This window comes from Wyeomyia smithii, chromosome 3 (assembly GCF_029784165.1).
Source record: "Wyeomyia smithii strain HCP4-BCI-WySm-NY-G18 chromosome 3, ASM2978416v1, whole genome shotgun sequence".
In the NCBI taxonomy this organism is placed as follows: Eukaryota; Metazoa; Arthropoda; class Insecta; order Diptera; family Culicidae; genus Wyeomyia; species Wyeomyia smithii.
The window spans coordinates 174,493,330-174,509,452 of NC_073696.1; the positions used below are offsets into that span (position 1 = coordinate 174,493,330).

The 16,123-nt window shown below is 38.3% G+C and overlaps 2 protein-coding genes across 2 annotated transcripts in view; both read left to right on the forward strand.

Annotated features, from left to right (window-relative positions):
- The first annotated feature begins 5,954 nt into the window (after window positions 1-5,954).
- The window catches only part of LOC129731026 (protein RFT1 homolog), a 90,968-nt gene continuing 80,799 nt past the window's right edge, over window positions 5,955-16,123 (forward strand). Inside the window, exon 1 of the mRNA XM_055690741.1 lies at window positions 5,955-5,988. The gene's annotated coding sequence lies outside the window, so the exon portion shown is untranslated. The remainder of the gene's footprint in view (window positions 5,989-16,123) is intronic.
- LOC129731025 (zinc finger protein 184-like) lies at window positions 6,084-8,313 on the forward strand. The gene is made up of 2 exons (XM_055690739.1): window positions 6,084-6,370; window positions 6,432-8,313. The coding sequence occupies exons 1-2, from the start codon at window positions 6,170-6,172 to the stop codon at window positions 8,277-8,279; spliced, it is 2,049 nt and encodes a 682-aa protein (XP_055546714.1). The 5' UTR covers window positions 6,084-6,169; the 3' UTR covers window positions 8,280-8,313.

The following is a 16,123-nucleotide window of genomic DNA, read 5'->3' on the forward strand; positions in this document are numbered from 1 at the left end:
TTCAAATTTCAGTTGTTCGATTTAATATCCGATGAAATGTCTGTTTATTATCTGATGAAGCTCTTATATAGGCCAAATGATGCATTCCCAATTTACTAGGACCGTAACTCTGCCGACCGTGCTTGGGAGAGCGCGGTATAACGACCAATCAGAGGTCGAATTTTGTGTTTTGACAAGGCTTAAGAATTTTCAATAGTACAATAGTTCGAATGATAAAATTGCAATTTCATGCATTTGGTAGGAATCTTAGAAGATTTTCTAATCGATTGCTGCAAAAACGAAGGAAATCCATCGAAAACTAACCGATTTATTAGCATTTGAAATTGGACATATTTCTCACTTTTTTCAGTTTTAGATTTTCATTTCACATCCCTATGTAGCCGAACTTCCTGAGAGAAGTATTCTACTTCAAAACATATAGCGAATTTCTTTATTCCACTGTGTGCGGGCAAAACTGCCGAAGAATAATGAAACGTCATCGCCATTTAAGACGCAAGTAAGAAAGAGATGCCAGATAATTGTTTACGAACTTAGCACGTGCGGTGGTGGGTTGAAGCTGACAAATTTATTTAGTAACTACTTTACATAACCAATATGTAGGCGAAGATAAAGTTCATCACTACAGAAGACCATTTTACGAGACGTTTCTGAACTCAATTCATGAATGAAATTTTGACAGAAAGCTCGGAACCGCTGACATAACGCAAGTAAGAGCAACATCAATGTCAGCAGGATCCGTGACGTGAAAGCTAGCCAAACAATGCACAAGGAATTTTTTTTTCTCTTATAATAATTACGGAAAGTGAACCACATAACATGGTGATTTGGCTTCATTGATTAATAGTGGAGATCTATAATCTCCCATGTAGAATGAAGAGACAAGTAAACGGAATCGAAAAAAATCGAGAAGAATGAAAAGTCCTTTTGAAATGTTTCTAGAGATTCAACAATTTTTATTTTCGAATGCATTTAGAATCCCCCCGCGAGATTTGTCACTTCAATGTCAAATATGACTTTGACTTCAGATTTGACGGATTGCGGTCCGATAACTGCAAAGTTGTTGCAGCTATCGGTCTTGCAGTCAAAAAGCGTTGCAGTTAAAAGACTTGCAGTTATCGAACGGCGACTGTATAAGGAACAACATTTAATTATACATTATTTGAAATCTACTGACTAACGTTGACTTAAAGAATTTGAATATTTAAAGGCAGTATATGAGTACAGATCGATCATACCACAATCAAAAACAAAATCGCATCATATCGCATCATAGTTGAAAGAATTTAATGTTATTTTCATGTATATGTGTTAATTTATATTCATATCGTCGGTTTCGTGCAACACTGGCACAACTCAAAAAACATATAGCGAATTTCTTTATTCCACTGTGTGCGGGCAAAACTGCCGAAGAATAATGAAACGTCATCGCCATTTAAGACGCAAGTAAGAAAGAGATGCCAGAAAATTGTTTACGAACCTAGCACGTGCGGTGGTGGGTTGAAGCTGACAAATTTTACAGTGCGCTTCGGGCAGCACGGCAGGTCAAAACTGGGTCAAAATCGAGCGAATAAAAAAGGGTTTTGACAGCAGTTAGTGAGCTTCCAGGTCAAAACGAGGTGAGCTGGTGGAATAAAGAAATTCGATAATAGTTTCTAGAAAAACGCGTTTGAAAATTTGCGTCAAAAATTTATTTTTCGATTTTCAAGAAAACTTTGAAGTTTAAGATTACCAATCTTTATTAAACACCTTTGGGTCTATTATTCACATATTACGTGCTCACGTTGTCCAAGTTAAAACCTTATTTTTACTAACTTTATGGAGAAATTTCGATTTGTGCAGCAAAGGCACTTCTACTCAAAACTCTGGAATTTTTGTGATTTTCGAAATGGGATATCGTGTGATGAAACTTAACAGTATTTGGCATCGTTTGCCATCAAAAACTCAAAAATGCAAAATTTTGAGTTGTGCCAGTCTTGCACGAAGCCGATGATATGTTAAATTTTAAATGTTCGGTATAGTTGTGCTGTTGGCTACCAAAAATTTGTTGTTTACAATGAATAACAAATCCAGCAGAAATAATCAAGGTGTATTTTTTAAGTGTTGGAGTAAATCTATTTTAACAAATTATAAGTTCGAAGGAGAAAGGCTGGGTCTCACCGCTAGGTGGATTAATTTAGGTTTTTAAATTATATATAAAAACTGGTGTAGTTTTGGAACCTATTTGTCAAAATGTGCGTGATACAAAAGCAAAAATTTTTCCTTCTTTTTTTCTCATAAAAACCTAACAAATGTTAGCAGCTTCGTACACACAAAGAAAATATTACCAAGCGAACATGAACAAGCAACGTAAATTTACGTAAACCTGAATGTTTTCGCTGGTTTAGGTGGAAAATACGCATAAAAATTTGTAAAAACAACGCAACAGCTTAGTAAAATGCGAATGCCTAGTTTTGGGTAAAAATTCGTATGGAGTTTTTGATATCAAGGTATTCAACTTTGCCTAAATGATGACTTCCGTGCAGGTACCCAAAAGTGAGGCTGACCAGACGTATCGTTTTGAACGGAACAGTACCGTTTTCTCGACTGAGTTTAACGGTCCTGTCTTTTTGCCATTTTGTACCGTTTTCGGATACTCCTTGATAAAATCTTAAATAGAGCTTTGCATTAAGATTTTCCTAAATGGAAAATAAGTTTCCGTGCGTTTGTGCCTTCCTGACAGTACCGCACCACTGGAACGTATCGTGAACTGACGAAAAAGTCACGTTTGAAAGTTGAGACCATGATAATTGTTAGTCAAAATCTCGATCATCATGTGACAAATTTCAGGAACTCATTGCAAAAAATCACACTCTTCAGGATCGGGTAAGTTTATCAAAGCAATGAATATTTTTTTGCATGCTTTGCTTGGTAAGAATTTTCAAAAATCAATTTTATCAGGTGTCCCGTTTTTTGAACCCATTTGTCCCGATTTCATCCCGAGAAAATCTGCTCAGCCTACCAAAGGTAGGTAAATCACTTTTACCCATAAATACCTTCCCGAATACACGCTCGTTCAATTTAACTCTGAATTGGTTAGAAAGCACTCACTTTTGTATTTTGATTCAAAATGTCAGAAAAATGAGTAACATTGATTAACGAAACTGAGTAACTTTCACTCAGTTTTCGTACTATTTTGTTTTACTCACTTTTGAGTAACCGTTCATTTTATATCAGTTTGCTGTAAACAAAAGCTAGGCATTTAACGATTCCCTGTTTGTTTCGCTCATTCGTACATGGATTTAGTTTTGAAACTGAAACGAATAGTTTACAATAAAATAACAATCCGCTCTTTGATATATGAGCCACAAGTCAAATAAATGTGTGCTGCAGTAGTAAGGGAACGAAAAGCGAAGAATAAGTGCATAAAAACATCAAACACGTCCGCTTGTTCGAATAACTTTTGTTTTTGTTACATTGATTTTGTAACACATTGATCAAGCTATTTGAGTGGTCAGATCCGTATTCCTGAATCATGGATGAAACGGTAATGCTTATTCTTCTTGTAAGTTGATTCCTATTTAACTGGAAGTATACCGTTAATACCGTGGAAGTAAACCGTGATGCTGTCGGAGGAAAAACTACAAAATTTGTCTATGTTTGGTGCAAGGTTGTTGGTGAGAATGGCCCTTACAGTCATAATACCAGAAGGAATTCGTTCATTGTACGATTTCCATCGCAATCTTGAAGTTAAATACGTGAGCACCTGCACCTCCCTAACACCAAACAATAAACACAGCGATGATGGGCATTTATCCACGATTGGGCTCTCCCTAGTGCAGGCTTTTTCTCCATGATTGTTGTCGATCAGATGTCATCGCGGCACAAGGAAGGATGATGCGAAAATTAACAGACACAATCTGGTAAACTACAGTTCCCGCACAACTGTTAACAAAATTGTAGCTTTGTACGCGAAGCAATGCGGAAGATACGGAAATAATATAGTTATTAATAATTACGTAACTTGATGGGAAATAAACCTATAACTTTTTAACGATTTTTCTTATGTTGTTTTCAAATTTTAATTTCTGAAATTCTTATTGTTTTCTTTTGCGTAGGAAAGTCAAATTAACGAAACTGAGTAACAGTTACTCAGTTTGGCTAATTCATGCTGTATCTGAAATGAGTTAAATCAAAAATGAGTAACTACATGGTTACTCCACATACATAAGACATACGTAACACTCAGGAAGAAATCTTCCAAAAAAGTTGGTACAAAATGAACTACTCGAAAGTACCAACCTCTGTAAAAAAACCTCTGTTTGAGTTGTTTTTAAAGGCAGTGTACCTGCGCAGCCCTGCATTTGTCTCGTTCCTACTTGAAAAATGCTGCATTGATTTTGTAAATAACTTTTTGACAGTTCCTTAGGGGATTTTCTTTGGGGCTCAATAAGGCCGAGAAAAAGAAAATTCATTTTGTTCATTATTTATCGAGCAGTTTGACAGGGCGAGGTACGGAGTACTATGGGGCAAAGTGTACCAGAAAAAAACGCCAGTGTTACGTATGTCTTATGTATGTGGTTACTCTGTTTAGGCCCTTAAGCCTGTAGTACACTCTTTGTCTAATGGTCAAATATTTGACCTTCTGACATAATGTTCAAATTTATTTGACATCATGGTTGTTGTTTGCCCGTGTTTGCCTCATGTTAAAATTGGAGAGTGACAAATAATTATCTTTGACCAAATTTGTATCTGTCAAAAAGTGCCAAATATTTGACGCTTGGTCAAAGAGTGTAATACAGGCTTAAGAGAATGTTTAAAATCCATCAAGTTTTTTTTTTTTTTTAAATCTATCAAGTTGAAATGACTCACACGCTCGTGAAAAGTAACACGGCGAATGATTTAGTTTTAATTCAATTTCATAAGTTGCATGAAAACGTCAAAAAATGAATACTGCATTTGGTGATGCTGTGTAATTTTTACACTGATTTTAGATTAATCTAGAATAACTCATTTTTGAATTTACCACTATAACTCAATTTTGAGTACTAAGCATGAAAAAACGACGCCATTATTTGACACGAGTGAAAAGGCGGCAAGATTCAACATTTGTGCGCCATTATTTAGCCTTTGCGGCCGTGTTATCTGTTCTTGTGGCTGTTTGAGTGATTCCAAAAAATCACGGACATTTTAAAAAGCTTTAAGGTACACATATAAACTTTTTTCATTATTCATTCTAAGGAACCAAAAGTTTTCAGGTTGTTCGTGTCATCAGGAAATTTGTGGGAGAGTAAAATATCAAGTGATTATGCATCACAAAAAAAGAGCAAAATATACTTAAAAAATAAATATAATTAGACACCGTTCAGATAGAATGTAACCTAAGTTTTGTTTTGTTCTGACTGTTACTGGCACAAACCTCCCTTTCTACGCTAACATCACATTTAAAACTGAGTGGTTTTCCACTCTTAAACTGAGTACTTTTAAATTCTGAAAATGGTAGTCCTAAATTCAAAAATGAATATTTTTCTATTCAAAAACTTGATAGTTCCAAAATCTAAATCGGTGTAGGTTTTAATTTCAAAACTGAGTAGTTTTTAATTCAATAAATGGATAATTTTGTACACATAAACTGATATTTTTTAAGAACTAAATGAGTTTTATTGAACACAAAAAATGAGTTAAATTGTATACATCATTCTGAATAATAAATACACAGTATTTGCCCATACTATGGTTACACAATTTTGAATAACAACAGAGTTACTCAATTTTCGTGTTGTTCCACTTTTTATGGAAATGAATTGTTTTCTAATCATTTTTGAATTCATTTTAGGGAGCGTGCAGCGTTCGCATTGCAAAATTACCCAACACGCATGTTGTATAATGTTTACATCATTTCAGGTAGTTTGTACCCACCGGTTGGGTAGATTTTGTTTTCCGTGTACTGTCATTTCGGTTTATTCGCGTTGAAAGAGATTTCGAAGGCTGTTCGCACCTACGTGAACTCTCGTATGTAATTGTCAAAATGTGCGTGAAGACAAAAGCAAAAATATTTCCTTCTTTCTTTTTCGCACGCAGAAACCAAACAAATATCAGCAACACCGTCAACGCGAATTGATAGCGGAGATTGAAGGAAGAAGAAGAAGAAGAACTTAGTATTTGTTACATTTACTGGCTTTTGTTTAGTAATATGCAATATGTATTTAATGCGTTAGAGGTAAAAGAAAATAGTTTTAATTCGGTTTATGAGCAGCCTGATTCGATTAACAAAATCATGACCATTTGTGCGTTGTGTTCGAAAAATGAAATCTCTTTAGCTTTTATTGATAAATCGATACAATCATTGGGAGTTACCTTTGAAAACATGATCGGTATTTTCAAATTTAAAAAGGTTAGTAACATAGCGTTTATTGTATGGTTCAAATTTACCTCATATATTTATTTATATTTAGTTATGCCAGTTACCCAAGGATTGCTGTTTGCAATGTTTCAAGGATCTTCACGCCGCTTACATTTTCTACTGCCAAATAGAGAAAGCAGTTGAAAATATTGCATTACCATTAGTTATTCCTGATACAATAGATAAGCTGGATTATGATTGTAAAACTTGTAATTATACTTACCAGACTGATGATGCTCTGTTGCTTCATAACAAATTGGTACACAGTAATGAACCTTTCAGGAATTTCAAGTGTAATTTTTGCAACAATTATTTCAAAACGAGAAGAGGACGTCAACAACACTTGGTTTACTGCAATAATTTGGATAGTAACAAATACTATCACTGTAATTTGTGTAGACTAGATTTTCATACAAAAGCAAATTTTTTAAATCATATGAAGCATCACCAAGACTTCGTTTGCCGATATTGTAACCGTGGTTGGTTCACAGAGGCTCACTTATTAGAACATGTTGAAAGTGCACATGCTGATCGTCTCTTCCAGTGTGGAATGTGTACAAAAACAGATAAAAAGCGAAAAACTCTGAACAGACATCAACGATTAGCGCACGGAACAGTCTTAAAAGAAATTTACTGTGGTTATTGCTCATCTGGATTATTATTTAATAATGCAACTGAATTAAACAAACACATTAACCTCGAACATAAATGTTTAGAACAACCCAGTGCAATATGCAACGAATTACTCAATGTTCCACTATTTGCTAAAGAACTAGAAGGTAGCTTGGTAGAACTAGACAACGAACGCGACAAACCAAAGCAAGGTGAAAATCAGGAAATATTTTTGCGAAATTTCAATCTTCTACGCACTACCCCCGAGGATAATAAACAGGAATTTCGGTTTAGTGGATTGAACCACAATAAGATGATTCTCGAAGAGTTTCTGGACGAGGCTTTTGAAAATGATCAGATATGGACAAAATACATCGAAGGTGGAGAAGAATATTTAATCGATAATTACGACTTTTATTTGGAAGGTGCAACAGCAAAAGTTACAAAAAAATACAAATGCCCTATGTGTCACGATGATTTTGACAAGCAGTATAATTTGACCACACATTTGGCCGAAACACATGATGTTGCGTGTCTTATTTGCAATGATTGTGGTGCGAATTTCAATAAAATATCAGAATACAACAGACATCGTCAAGACCACTTGAAAGAGAATGCTCGATTTAGGGAAAACATTATACCTGAAGCAGAAGAGGCACTTTCGCTGGTGCGACAAGTGGAAAGAACTTATGATATTCTAGAAACATCGAACAGTTACAGTTTTCGTTGTAAATTCTGTGATAGGCGATTTATAAAGAAATCTAATCTTGAAAAACATCATTGCTCATTCTATATGAATAAAATTCCATCTCAGGATCGTAATGTTCAGTCCAAACCGAATGCAAACATTCCGGAGAGTTTATTCTGTACTCTTTGCGATAAAAAGTTTAAGTCAATATCAGGATTGAAATACCATCTCAAACGGCACACAGCTATCAAAGCGTTTCCCTGCTTTTACTGTAGTAAAGAATTTACAGCCAGTTCCAATCTTAACGCTCACATCCGAAATGTTCATAACGATCAAAAAAGTTACCTTTGCATAGAGTGTGAAATGCGATTCGCCAGTAAGGATCATTTGACAAAACATATACGCTTTACACATCGCTTAGAGCGTACCTTTTTATGCCCTGAGTGTCCGAAAAGATATTTTCAAAAATCACACTTAAATGATCACGTAACTGCGGCACACACAGGATACAAAGCATTCAGTTGCGAAGCTTGCAGTACTTTTTACAGTTGCCGTGGATCACTCAGGAGGCATATCACAAGAACTCATAAGGTTCTGTAACGGCACATAAATACAGTGACATATGCTTTCCTAATTTGTGTTTTTAAATTTCCGACTACCCAAATCATTCATATCGAACGTTACATAGGGGGGAGGGGGTCTGAGATCTAGATTTTTTATCGTTACGTAATTTGTGTACGACGCCTAAAGCACCCTAATTCTGCGCATTTCGTATAAGAATGTTAAAAAAATATCAATTACCCCTCTAGTGCCCAGTGCCGCCTTTAGACGGTCTTGATTTTTTCGAAGGCCGTCTGAAAATTAATTTGGGCAGATTTTCAAAAATATTTTTGGAAGTGATTTTCTATATATTAACTGTCAACTTTGTGCTTATGTTTTCTTTTTTACTAAACGGTATCAACGTTTAAATACGAAATGCGCAAAATTAGGGCGCATCACTTACATTTCCTTTTTAAGTTATTCCTACAAAATAGAAGTATGTGCTCTGTATGAGATTAGAATTCAAAATTAGAAAGATTTTGCGCCAACTCGGCCGGCACCCTCTCAGAGCGAAACAATAAAACTTTGTGGGCGTGTAGCAGGGTACGTTAATGACAAGGTATTCTGGACTTACCAGTGCTTCAGTAGTAGAGAGGCTTTGACGTGTTAGCTTTGCAAGTTGCAAGGAGTTGTATAGAAAATTTGACTAAATTGGTTTTTTTTTTTTTTTGTTCTATTTTAGTTTAATGTACAGATTTGTTTATTGCAGCGCAAAGGAATTCTATCTTGGGCTTCTTTTTCATCTAAACATTGAGTTATTTAGAGTGCCTATATGAGCAGACTTAAGTCTCCAAGACACTGTCACTAATTCTGATTAATTTTAGTCTCGTGTACACTATTTATTTAAAGAATTCGATGAAGTTTAGTTTAGTTTTAAACAGTGCTGGGATGTATGTATACATAAACCACACATACTTGACCTGCCCTATTTTCACACACCCATACATTTTTTGAAAATTTAATTACAGCGTAGATTCTGGTCTAAAAGCCTCTTCGCAGGCCTCTTTAATTTCCTATTAGTCAACGTTTATGGAATCATTATCCCATAATTTTACCTTCTGGACAATAACAAAAGTCTATGTCCTTTCTTTTAATCTGAAATGTTAGTACCATACATTAGCCTCCGTCGCAGTCACAGGATCAGTTCGGACACGCTGTTTGTTTCAGCTTTAAAGGTAGACTAGACGCAATATACTACGTTTTACTGCAGTACTCTCGAGGAAAAAGTAGTAAAGCGACTAGTATTTGCGGCAAAAAATAAACTCGTTATGAAATGCTATGCATTTGCCGCATTACATTGAAGCTAACACGTCATATTTAAGAGTGTATGTGTGAATCGTGTATCGACACACTTCGAGTTTAGAAAACCTTTCCATTAACGTATCCAGGGCGTGTAGGCCATACTAAACTAAGCCACTTTGAATAGGTAGGTACTTCATTCCTAAAAAAATATCTAGACTAACGTTTCAAAAGGACAGAAGCTTTTAACCTGTTTTTTTTTTTTTTTTTTTTTTTTTTTGAACCGATATATCTGAATTATTACGAGAGATCTGAAGGCCCATGCGTCTCATGGATGTACGGTAATGACAAGAGATAGAAAAAGGTTGCCAAGTGTTGGATTTCATGGAATTGTCCGAATTTTCATTAAAAATAATTTGTTAATTTAAAAGTTTTTTAGATAGACAATTTAATTACCTAAAAAGTTCGATTATCGCGTGATAGTTCTAGAAAAGTCCGTGCTAGTTTATAAATTATAGATTTGACCAAACAAGGTCACACAGGGCACAAGAGCGGTTGAATTTTGAATTCCGATTACTCTAAATATTGTTATTGGCGCTTGGTTCGGTTTGGGTACATCACACCCAAAAAGAATATTACTCTATGCAAGCAACCAGCTACCGAATAATATTAGATTTCTGGAATTCTGATAAAGCTACGAGTTGCTATACATATTTTAGCAGAAATCAGAATGGATACATATTTTCGTTTGAATCAACTCGAACATTACATTGCTTATTCGGCAGCCGAACAGATAAGTCGAAATTTCTGTTTGCTCTGCAGTATTAAATTCCCGCTTTATTTTAGCGTTCGCGTCGCAGTGCAGTGTTGTGGTGGTGATACGCTGTGGGTGCTAACGAGTGCGCTACGATCAGCGTTTGTGTTAATTTTCCCCCTAGCAGCTGAGGAGTGCTGTAGTGGTGCTGCGCGTGTGCTGGTACGTGTCGTGCCGGTCCGAGTGTGGATATTCCGTCTCGCAGCAGTGAAGGTCAACTCGATTGGTGGTGGATCCCCACAGGGGAAAAAGCAAGCGGTTTCGCTGCTTTGCTGTTGGAGCGACAGCGTAACCGGTGCTGGTTCACATCTACATATAAAAGATAAGTGTCAACCATTCTTTTCTCTGTTCCTTTCCTATATATATATATATATATATATATATATATATACATACATATTTCGGTTTTGGATTCGCTTAGTCATTTTTTTTTCTTATATATAGTTCCTTTCTTTACATTTAGGAATATAAGTATTCAACTATATATATCTAATAGCTCTTAACGACAGATAGTTCACAGCCGCTCCATGGCGGCGGGTGGATTGTCTATCCCTCCGGACCTCTCATCCGGTTCAGGGGGTGAAGAGTCCGAAATGGATTTCTCTGACATCCCGAAAAACGATGTAGATGGCTTCTTTGACGTTATAAAAAAACGAAAAAGAGCGCGCAAAACTGTCTCGCCTGTGCCACCCACTAATGATGTAACAGTTCGGGTGAAGAAATATAAGGAAGACCAACCTGGACTTCGTTGGGTAGTTTTCTTCCGGCCCAGAAACAAACCCCTAAAGGTCGTTCAGATTTGTAAACTTCTGCGAAAAAGATATACCAGCTTGGTAGAGGTTTGTAAAGTTAAAGCCGATAAACTGAAGGCCACATTTTCTGATCTTCAACATGCAAATGCAGTTGTTGAAGATCAAAACTTTACGATCGAGTACCGGGTGTATATTCCGGCTCGAGCAACTGAGATCGAGGGCGTCATAACGGAACCCGATCTCACAGAGAAAGAAGTTATGGAAGGAGCGGGTCGTTTCAAAAACCCAAACCTCCCAAAAATTAAAGTCTTAGAGTGCCGGAGAATGTACTCTAAGGACAACATGGGTAGCTACTCTCCGAACGATTCGTTTCGAGTCACCTTCGAAGGGAAAGTGCTCCCAGATTTCTTCGAGCTGTACAAGCTAAGACTACCGGTACGACTTTTTATCCCAAAAGTCATGTCGTGTACAAATTGTCTGCAGCTAGGGCACACGAAAACCTACTGCAGCAATAAAACCAAATGCTGCAAGTGTGGGGAAAACATGGAGAGTAACCATGCTTGTAGTGAACAGGAAGCAAAATGCTCCCTATGTGGTGGTAGCCCACACAAAGTCGAGACGTGCGAAAAATATAAGCTACGGTTTGACGCACTGAAAAAATCGACAAAACAACGTAGTAAGCAGTCTTTCGCACAGATGCTAAAGACTGCCCTACAGCAGGAAGAAAATCGTTACTTCAGTTTGGAGAACGATGATTCGAATGATGACGAGGAGGATTATCAACCACTCCCGTCAACCGGAGCTGTGCGAAAACGGCCAAGTGCATCTTCTCCTAAACTCCCCAGAAAGGAGCAGAAGAAGACGCTAACTGATACTCCACAAGGTTCCGCTCCAAAGCAAAATGCTAAAGCGACTCCTCCTGGTTTCAGAGTTAACTACGATCAGGAGTTTCCTAAACTTCCAGGGAAACAATCTGCTACCACCCCTAAACTGTCAACGGAGTCTGAAATACCGTCTACTGATGGGCGTATTTCATTCAAAATGATCGTTGAATGGATATTCACCACTTTTGGTTTATCCGATGCTCTTAAAAGTATGATTTCGGCTTGGCTCCCAACAATTTGCATGTTGGGTAAGCAACTAAGCACCAAATGGCCCCTCCTCGCGTTCGTATCCTTCGATGTCTAAATCAGACAGCCGAAGTGACGAATCGACAACAAGGATCATACAATGGAACTGTAGAAGCTTGATCCCCAAATTAGATAAATTTAAACTCCTGCTTCACGATAGCAAATGCGATATTTTCGCGCTATCTGAAACATGGTTATCAACTGATACGACACTAGCCGTTCAAGACTTCAATATCATCCGTTTAGACCGAGGAAACTCTTATGGCGGAGTGCTCCTTGGTATAAAAAAATGCTACCCATTCTTCCGAATTCCTCTCCCAGCAATTGATGGCATAGAAATTGTTGCTTGCCATATAACAGTTGCTGGTGAGAGCCTTACGGTCGCATCAGTCTACATTCCACCTAGAGCTATTATAAACCGGTTGCAGCTAACACAAATAACGGAACTGCTGCCGACTCCACGCCTTATCCTGGGAGATTTCAATTCTCACGTTATAGCGTGGGGAGCATCTGGAGATGATAACCGGGCTATTCTTATTGAAAGCTTACTAGACGAGTTCGATATGACCCTATTGAACATACCTGGGTTAGCTACAAGAATAGCAAGGCCTCCAGTACGAGAGAGCACTTTAGATTTATCTATGTGTTCCTCCTCAATAGCTTTGGATTGTAAATGGGAGATTATTCAAGATCCCCATGGTAGTGATCATTTGCCAATAAGTATTTCGATTATGAGCAGGCTCCAGTCTGTTACCACAGTCGAAGTAGAGTATGATCTCACCCGGAATATTGATTGGGAAAAATTCTCGAACATGATATCCCAGGAGCTCGAAACAACCGACGAGCTTTCTCCATCAGACGAATACAACTTTCTTGCGACATTAGTTTTAGATAGCGCGTTGCAATCTCAGACGAGGCCCGCCCCTGAGAACAAGTTGAAAATTCGCCCTAACAAACAATGGTGGGACAAAGAATGCACCGAGATGAAAAAAACTCTGAAAAGAGCATACCTAGCATTCAGGAAAGATCATTCCATTCAACTTTTTGATCAGTTTAGAGAGCTGGAACTGGAACAGGCTAAACTGCACAAACTGAAAAAAAGATCATACTGGCAAAATTTCATAAGCACGTTACCCAGAGATGCTTCTATGAGCTACCTCTGGAATACGGCTCGAAAAATGCGCAATAGGTCCGACAGTAATGAGGCTAATGAATACTCTGAACGTTGGATCTATGATTTCGCGAAAAAGATATGCCCAGACGCTGTCCCATCACAGCAAAAATTCAGCGATACAACGGCTATTGAAGAACCAGAATTTACCATGTTGGAGTTTTCAATTGCCCTCGCGTCTTGCAAGAATACGGCTCCAGGACCGGACAGGATCAAATTTAATTTGATGAAAAACCTACCGGACTCGGCCAAGCTACGATTTCCTAAACTGTTTAATAAGCTAATCAGGAACAATATGATTCCGGAAGATTGGAGACAGGTTAAGATTATCGCAATCAAAAAGCCAGACAAACCTGCCGCAGATCACCGCTCGTACAGGCCGATTGCGATGCTCTCATGCATACGCAAATTGCTTGAAAAAATGATCCTGCGTAGACTTGACAACTGGGCAGAAACAACTAACCAACTATCAGAGACCCAGTTCGGCTTTCGTAGGGGCAAGGGCCCTAACGATTGCCTGGCATTGCTAGCCACAGAAGCGGAAATGGCTCTTGGCAGCAAACAACAAATGACCTCGGTTTTCCTGGATATCACAGGCGCATTTGATTCAGTTTCAATCGAAATTCTTTCCGAGAAACTGCATCAGAGAGGATTCTCCCCTATATTAACAAACTTTTTGATCAACCTGCTGTCCGAAAAGCATTTACTTTTCAACCACGATTCTTCAACAATAACACGAACAAGCTACATGGGTCTCCCCCAAGGCTCTTGTCTGAGTCCGCTGTTGTACAACTTCTACATCAGTGACATCGACACATGCTTGACGGACGGCTGTACAATGCGCCAGTTAGCTGACGACTGCGTAGTATCAGTCACGGCGACTCTAGCTGTAGTCATGAAAAACAGCCTGCAAAATACGCTAGATAATCTGACCGGTTGGGCCAGTTGTCTTGGAATCGAATTCTCGCTTGAAAAAACGGAGATGGTAGTCTTTTCAAAAAAGCGACCACCACCTCGCTTCGAGCTAGTTCTGTCCGGAATACCCATCACTCAGTCACCTAGCTTCAAGTATCTAGGAGTATGGTATGACTCTAAGTGCACATGGGAAAAACATATCAATTACCTGAAGCAAAGATGCCAACCGAGAATTAATTTTCTTCGAATGGTAACAGGAACATCATGGGGAGCGCATCCAGAGGATTTAATACGACTCTACCAAACCACTATTCTGCCCGTAATAGAATACGGCAGCATATGCTTCAGAGGAGTCGCAGCCTCACACATGCTGAAGCTAGAGAGGATACAATACCGTTGTTTGCGTATCGCTCTAGGCTGCATGCAATCGACACATACCATGTCTCTAGAGGTCATTGCGGGAGTACTACCACTCAAAGAGAGGCTTTTCGAGTTGGCTCTTCGTTTCCTCATCAGATCGGAGATAGCAAACCCAATGATAATCGAGAACTATGAGAGGTGTTTGGAAGTTGTTCAGAAACCCTGTATGTCAGTATACCAGCGGTTCATGACCATGGAGATAAACCCTTCGGTTGTTGCTCCATCCCGTGAGATTTCAACATCGCTCAACAATTCTTCTGTTGTATTTGATTTGACGATGAAACTAGAAATCCATGGAATTCCCGAACACCTTAAACCAACAGTTGTGCCATTAATATTTGCGGCAAAATTCGGCCACCTCCCAGAACAGAACTCCTTTTTCACGGACGGATCTGTGATGGATGGACAATCCGGATATGGCGTTTTTAACACAGATCATCACATATCCCGCAAACTGACAAAGCCTCGCTCCATATATGTAGCTGAATTAGCTGCCATACACAATTCGCTGCGAATTATCGAGCTCAAGACACCAGGCAATTATTTCATCTTCTCGGACAGCCTCAGTTCTATCGAAGCTCTCCGATCGATTAAACCGGTCAAGCACCCGTCCTATTTCCTTCCGGAAATTAGACGGATATTAGAAGTGCTGGTTGATCGGTCTTTCATTATCCGCTTTGTGTGGGTCCCCTCTCATTGCTCAATCCCAGGCAATGAAGAAGCTGATTTATTAGCGAAAAGGGGTTCCATAGAAGGAGATATATTTGATAGACCGATCATCTATACCGAGTGTTTTCACTTGCCTCGACAACTGGCCCTGGCAAACTGGCAGGAAAAATGGGATAAAGACGATCTTGGGCGATGGATGCACTCGATCTCGCCCAAAGTGTCTGCAAAAGCTTGGTTCAAAGGGTTAGATTTAACTCGAGATTTCATTCGAGTTATTTCGCGCCTAATGTCCAATCACTATGTTGCAAACGCACACCTTTATCGAATAAACTTAGTCGATAGTAATCTGTGCGAATGTGGAGGGTACGAAGATATAGATCATATAGTCTTCGTATGCCCTAAGTACCACAGAGCAAGGACCGAGCTTATTGATTCTCTCCGAAAACAGAAAGGGACATTTACAATGCAAGTACGGGATGCACTTGCTAGCCGCAACCCAGCGCTTGTAATACCTATTTATGACTTTTTAAGAGATATCAAGTATCGAATTTGATTATCTCCTTGCTTCTTCTTCTTATTTTTCCAACACAACCTCCATAAAAAAGTTTCACACTAATTCTGTTCCTTTTTTTTTTCTTTTATTGATCTTTTTAGAGACACATGAATCATCGCTTTTTTCTGAGAGACATGATCCACCAAACATAGATATAAGTTTTGATTTCTAAAGATATAAG

Bases quoted from the DNA above. Each gene is read 5' to 3' on its own strand.
- LOC129731025 (XM_055690739.1), top strand. From the start codon at position 6,170: ATGCAATATGTATTTAATGCGTTAGAGGTAAAAGAAAATAGTTTTAAT. The intron at 6,371-6,431 runs GTTAGTAACATA...ATTTATATTTAG, and splicing joins GTATTTTCAAATTTAAAAAG to TTATGCCAGTTACCCAAGGA.